This window comes from Ostrea edulis, chromosome 7, assembly GCF_947568905.1.
Source record: "Ostrea edulis chromosome 7, xbOstEdul1.1, whole genome shotgun sequence".
Lineage (NCBI taxonomy): Eukaryota > Metazoa > Mollusca > Bivalvia > Ostreida > Ostreidae > Ostrea > Ostrea edulis.
The window spans coordinates 73,438,560-73,445,845 of NC_079170.1; the positions used below are offsets into that span (position 1 = coordinate 73,438,560).

A 7,286-nucleotide genomic window follows, 5' to 3' on the forward strand; every position below is an offset into this window, starting at 1 on the left:
TACACATGTACATGTATTTTGGCACCAGACTTTGAGCTCTGTTGTGAGAATTTTGTGTTCCGGATCTTGTTTCATTTGATGATTTTATTTTTTTGGGTGCTGAGCATGTTCAGATTTAGGCCCCCCAAAAAATTGATTGATAAATAGTTTCTCAGGCCAAATTGTTCAGATTTTGATGAGGAAGACAGTGTTTTGTTTTTACTTGGCTGTAGCATGAGTTATCTTTCCTCTCTCATATATAGAATAAGCAATGGAATTTTTATCGTTATAAAAAATAGCTTCACTTTACTTACTATTAAGTGTAAACTAGTATTCTTATAGATGAGTATGCATTCAATGAATATTTGATGAAAAAGATACTTACAACAATTTTATTAAAGCATTCTAAAAGTGTTACATAAATATCTATAACAAAAGAGTTTGTACCTTATTTACATATAAACAAACAAACATAAATTGAAAAAAAAAAATCATACAGTACCTTTTCAATGGATGCGGTGGTGCCTGAGAAACTATTGATTCATTTTTTGGCCTTAGATAAGTTTCACTGTAAAGAAACAACAGGATACTGGTTAACGATTTGTGAATGTGTATCGGCTTTTCCTGTAGATCGATGATGTACTCCGGGGAACTGAAATTCGAACGCAGAACAACGTCAGCTCAGGTGGAAGGAGGGGTTCATAATCTTCACAAGTAAGTAAAGGGGAGATAAATAAAGGGGAGTTAACCCTACAGTCCACCACTACACGTCAAATACTACATACAGATTCTCCGTGTAGAATATACAACAATACACATGTCAAATACCACATACATATGTTTCATACATAATAATAACAACCTACAAATGATCAGAATTTAATTTAACATCTGATTCAGAATTTAATTTAACATCTGATTCAGTAGTTGATTTAACATCTGATTCAGTAGTTGATTTAACATCTGATTCAGTAGTTGATTGCTGTTATGTAAGTTTCACACTGATTGTGATAACCAATAACTTTTGTGTAGGAAATTTATTGATATGAAGAGAATTGTAATTCTGGTATCGGATTTGAATTTGATCTCTCTGATTATTCAAAACTCTTAGTAATCAGCGTTTTTTTTTCTACCCACTGGTACTGGTATCGGTATCCAATCAATTGGGAAAAATAGCTTCAAAATTGAACAAAGTGGGAATTTTCTACCAATGTATTGGCAAATGATTTCAACTAAAAGAAAACAAAAATAAAGAACAAAACAAAAAGTATTCATCTCTTTACAAACTTTTTTACGGTAATGAGACATCAGAAATGTTATACACTTTTTAAAAGAAGACATTTATGCCCATTTTCTATTTTCAAACAAGTAAGTAAAAATGAAAAAAAAAATGCTTTGCTTTGTTTGGTAGGATTCTTAGAATATAAGGTAAGAGGAGGAAGTGCCGAATTCTATCTTGATTGCAGTGAATTGAAAGCAAGAACAACTTCAGATTTATGTACCTTTATTTCAGATTCTGAAAAGAACTAGTTTCACTTGTAGCTCAATATGGCCCTAATTTTGATTTAGAATTTAGAATTTGAAAAGTACGCCAAAAATAAAAGAAGTGTTTGAAGAGATGTTTTGTCAAGCAGGTTAAATGATTTTAGGAGCGAGTCCAAAATGTATTTTGTTGGATGTCACAAACACGTGGATTTCCTGTCGTTAAATTTCAGCTTTTTCGTAAGCTGCGAGTCTTCAATTAGTATTGGTACCACGGATGAATTACTTTGATGAAATTGAGATACATTATCATGATTATAATGCTGGACAAACATGAAAATAATTTTGAATGACTCCTGGTGCGCACAACTTCTGTAGGTACAAAACTATCTCTAAAACTGGCAATTTCTGAAGAAGAGGTTAGAAAATCCCAACCATTGTGACATCATATTTCAAAATATAAATCAGTAATGTGCATTTTGTTTTTGAGTATTTCAGTATATGAAAATTTCCAAATTTCATTTCAAAATGTTAACTTGGGTCCAGAAATTGATGTTGTCACACTATAATAATTAAGATATGAAAACTCTTAATTATCCCTTTAAACAAATGGATATATATCTAGTAACTAATGCCTGTGTGCATCCAGAAAACTGTGGTAGACACTGCACAAAGGTTACAAACCCTGATCTCCATCTCATACTAGCTACAGCTATGTCCAGTAGGGAAAGGAATTTCTATCAACTTTTGAAGGTCAAGGTCAATCGTTAATCAAATGTACGAATGTTATTTGCACCATGTAAGAGGCATCATTTGGTAATGACAGTAAGGGAGATAAAGATGCCGATTGATATTTAGGTCAAAAGGTCATGCATCAGGTTATTGTCAGCAATCAAATGCAACAGGCTTGTGAGATGATATACCAATGAATGAAGTGTACTACTTGAGATACAGGCCTTATTCTTCCTACAAGTGAGAGAAGAAAAGATCCCTCTAGATTGTTAGGTCAAAAGGTCATACTGACAAAGGTCAAATATTGTCAATTGTAAGTAACAATCTCCTGGAATAGAAGACCCAGAATACTGTATGAACCGTCTCCCTCTTACTTACCACAGAGATTACAGAAGGTGAGGAGAGTACAAGGTTAAAGGTCAAGGTCACGACACAGATACATTTATGTTGTCTTACAATATACATGTAAGTTAATATTTTAGAATGGTAGTGGCAGACTGATACAGTATGTTGTGAAGGGCTGCTCAGCTTTGTGATGCCCTTTTAAAGGTTTGTTAACGTAATGATTAATTGTGTATTGTTTAACGTCCCACTCGAGAATATTTCACTCATGTGGAGACGTCACCAATGCCGTTGAAGGACTGCCAAAATTAGGTCTATTCTTGGCTCTTACGGCCTTTGAGCAGGGAGGGATCTTTATCGTGTTACACCTGCTGTGACACAGGGCCTCGGTTTTTACAGTCTCATTTGAAGGACCGCCCCATTTAGTCGGCTCTTGTGACAAGAAAGGTGTACTGAGGACCTATTCTAACCCGGATCTCCATGGGACATTAATGTAATGAAAAAGAAAATGAGATTATATTCATCCTAAGGAAGTCCTAGGTGTATTTAAGCAAACAGCAAAGTCTGATTTATTGATAAGGTTACTAAATGATATTGAATTGGAATGTATTGATTTTAGATGAGCACGATGATGCCCTTTATAAATACCCTGGTGTACAGTAAAGGCTTTGTTCTAATAGAAATCTAGAATCAATCACTTTAATGTATAATCTCACCTCCTAACAAAGAAAATCAGTAAAGAGCGATGAGGATAGAATTAAAGAAAAGCATAGAATTAAGCGATGGGGATAGAATTAAGCGATGAATTAAGAGCAATGGGGATAGAATTAAGCGATGAGGATAGATTTAAGCGATGAAGATAGAATTTAGCAGGAGCAGTGGATTGCCAGATTTCTGGGTGATGCATTTATTATCTGTGACATAACTTTGTCATGTGACCAACACCATCCCTAATTCCCATACATCCTAAATAATCATTTTACGTCTTCATTTTCATTTTGACCAAAAATCAGTTACGTTTTTTTTTGTCAGTGTCTTTTATCAAAGGGCATTTATTTGATTCATAGGTAGGTAGTAGTATCAAAACCAAGAAATCCCAGATTTGGAGACATATACATGTATATAATTGTTTTTGGTCTGTGTGGCTGTCTGTTTGCATCAGATTCTGCAACTCCTCAAATTTGTCCTAACCTTTGAACTCTACAAGTCAAGATGTCATATTTAATGAACTGACTACAGCTTTTAAGCACATACTGTCTGTGTGACATATTTAGAATGTGTCACACTAGTGTACTGTGTAGCCCAATCATAATTTAACACTTCCTCTGTGTTTAATAATTGATAAATAGAGAATGATTTTCATATTTTAACGCAAAAGTAAAAACTGCTGTTCTGGCCTCACTGCCAAAGATAGTAAAGTATAGATCCTGCTAAATGAGAACATGTATGATATATCTAGGTCAAAGGTCACTATACCACTTGTTAATTTGGTTATATCTGGGTGCATTTCCATATGAATTACATTTTATTTGGCTTGTGTAGATGCTTCAGCTTTCACTACAGTAAAGATGACAGGTGGTACAGTGCTCATGTATTTTTCACAGAGTGGCTATTTTAATTCAAGTTTACATTTTATCTTTTGAACTTATATTTTTTGTGTTAGCTTTCATATTTACTTGATTTATGTGTTTAATACATTGTAGTTTCTTGAAATTGAAATCCATACTTAAGATTCTTCAAGTTTTCACTCTATTTTGAATAAGATAAGAGACTATGGAGGAGACATCATAATATGTTTAAATCATGTGAAGTAATGTCTCAATTTTTGTGTTCATTTGTGTATTTCTCCCTTGTTTTGTTTTCTCCAAGTAACTTGTTTTCCCAGTTTTAGGTATAATCACATTATTACTGTATAATTATGCTATTGTAATCAGAAACTCAATCCAAGAAATGATTCATTTGTGGAATGGGTAGTGGAAGAATGCAACCCATCCAATCCCGCATTTTGAGTGCATTTTATTTCTGTATAAATCATTATATTGACGTTAATACACAGAGCATCCACGCACGAAGTCAGAAAGAAGAAGTGAAGCCTCTTATTAGATAAAATTGAATTAGTTTTGTGGAAAACATCTTGTAAAAAGCTAATTTAAACAAATTTAATTTATACATGTAATATGCAAATTGGATAATGCTGGGATTGTTAGAATAGTTTTTATTGTTTATTTAATGATTTGCACACGTTTTAATTTCAGCTATGAAAAACGGTTGTACTGAAGAGTCCTTGGGCAAAAAGCTATCCCATCCAATGTGTTCCTTTTACATGTAAAAGATCTGATTGGACAGCCAACTGATACTGACAGAGGTTAAAAGTTCAAAAGTTCAGAATTTCAGAAGTTGGTTGCCAAGTGTAAGGTGCAATGTTTTCATTTGTTCAGGTATTTATGTTGTGATCCATTCCTCAGACAGTGCATTAAATTTTTACTTTATAGAGGGCGCTGTTTATTGTTATCATGGTGTACATAAATTTTGAAAGAGATGTATAATGTATTGAGATTAGTGCATGAAAGTGATCATGCCTAGGGAATTGTGCAAAATATCGACAATATTGATGTCTCAGAACTCATATGTAAAACATTTTTCATCTTCCACTGAGAGGAAAGATTAAATATCAACAGACGCCCGATAAGTGAACGAAGTATGTGAAAATAACATTTTGTATGTAGATAATTGTTCAAGGACGTTTTCAAAATGTATGCCTTCCAATTTACAAATTTTATTGAGATGGTTTCATTTCATGTCAGTCTTGTAGATTCTGAAGAGGATGATTCAATATATACATGTGTATACTCTGAGTACTGTTTTTAATATTTTTGTAGTCTCTCTGAGAATTGTTTATCAAATTGTTATTGGTCAAAACGGAAGAGCTAATTATGATATATTAGATACTGTATCAGGAATAATTTTTGTTATTGAGCAAGAAACTGATGAGCGATTGAATGCTTTATACGCCCGTCTTTAGATGAGATGCATTATGATTGAATGCTTTATACGCCCGTCTTTAGACGAGATGCATTATGGTACAGCGATGTCTATACAGTCTGTCTGTTCAGGGTTTTCGGGTTCCATTTTCATTTCTTTATCACATATCAAACTGAAACTTGCTATGTAGCTTCTTTGTGGGTCACTCTAGATCATGTTGCAATTTCCATCCATTTCAACCTCTTGCAGGAGTTTTGCCCCTTTATTTAAAATTTAGTGTTACATGGAGGGTACATGCTTTGTCCGTCCAACTCCTCTTACAATTTTCAAGTGAGGACCATCTTATTTTACAGAGTGTTTGTATGGGTATTGAAGATGTGCACATGCTAAGAAGTTTGATTTTCTTCAATTTTTGAGAAAATAACAGGTTGTTAAACTTTGTAAGTTTTGAGGAAATATTACGTCTCGCTCCTTTCACAGTTTTCATCCTGAGATCTTTGTAAACTTGGATATAAGTGTATTGCAAGGACTTTGATTCTTAACAATGTGTTTTAATTTTCTTTGATGATCGAAAAAATTACAGGTTGTTGAACTTCGTTAATTTTGGGGGGAAATATTTTACACACAGGGCTCTTGGATTGTCTGTTTACCCCCTGTCACATGTTATTCATACAAACTAAAAGAAAGCATGTGACAGCCTCATGATGGCTGATACTACCTTAATGAAAGGTTGACATCTCATGGCTTAAAACAGCCTACATAAGCTTGTGATGGGTGTATTGTGTACTGTTTCAAGTTACTCTTGTTAAAAAGGAGAAGAAACTGCCTTGCTTATAGTGTTTTATTCATCAGTAAAGACGTGAATGAGACACTTTATTTTGGATGCAGCAATGTAATGCCCACATTTAAGCTTTAGACTTGTGAGCTAGTTAAAACAGTACTGGGAGGTAAATTTGGATTAGACGGTAGTGCTTTAGACCAAATTTCACGTCATTAGGAAAAGCTATCTGGCAACAAAGTTGCAAACTCCTTTTTTATTCATTTTGTACCTTGCCATAGAACTTAGTTATGTGTATCGTTCTGCGGGTAGTGTGTTGTTTAGTAATCATTAGAACTAATGTGTATTTATGTTTCTAACTTGCTTTTTGAGAAATACTCAGTTATTGTTTGTTTTTGTCATGTGGTATCTAATAAGACTGTAATACATTTGTTTCAGAGAAAATTAGTTAGAATAATAAACATATATACATGTACATGTGCTTATTGTAGCAGGTAACTCAATTAGATTTTTGTAAATTATGTCCATGCTTGTAAACTGTTCTTAAAACACTCTTAGAATATGATTACTCTTTAGACTTTTTTGTGTAACTATTTGACCTTTAGAATGCTGCAGCAGTGTTAGTTATGAAGTAAGATCAATTCAGTTTTATATGAGTATAGTGATGATGTAGATATAGTGAGGAGAAAAAAAAAGACACTGAATAGTAAAGTTGTTGATGGTTATATTGAAATCTGTTGCAGTGGGATGCTTGTAATATTCTGTTGGTTATGAAATCTGTTGCAGTGGGATGCTTGTAATACACTGTTGGTTATGAAATCTGTTGCAGTGGGATGCTTGTAATACACCGTTAGTGAAGAGGGATGGACGGATGTTTGTTGAGCTGTGTATGCATTTCGAAACTTTCCAAAATTGTGAATTCTTGTGCAAAAATTAAAAGTGAATTGTTCAATGTTTTTAATTTGTTGTTGATTTTTTATTTTTGTTTTAA

The 7,286-nt window shown here is 33.4% G+C and overlaps 1 protein-coding gene across 4 annotated transcripts in view; it reads left to right on the plus strand.

Moving 5' to 3' along the window:
• LOC125653959 (inosine-5'-monophosphate dehydrogenase 1b-like) overlaps nucleotides 1-7,251 on the plus strand; it is a 35,662-nt gene extending 28,411 nt beyond the window's left edge. For 2 of the 4 annotated variants that reach the window (XM_048883640.2, XM_048883639.2), the window contains exons 16-17: nucleotides 610-693; nucleotides 4,791-7,251. In XM_048883640.2, the coding sequence (XP_048739597.1) occupies nucleotides 610-693; nucleotides 4,791-4,812 (106 nt within the window). In that variant the 3' untranslated portion in view covers nucleotides 4,813-7,251. Of the gene's footprint in view, nucleotides 1-609; nucleotides 694-1,390; nucleotides 1,408-2,675; nucleotides 2,743-4,790 lie in introns of all 4 variants that reach the window. The other 2 variants (XM_048883642.2, XM_048883641.2) reach the window with 2 other exon arrangements.
• Nucleotides 7,252-7,286: the final 35 nt, after the last annotated feature.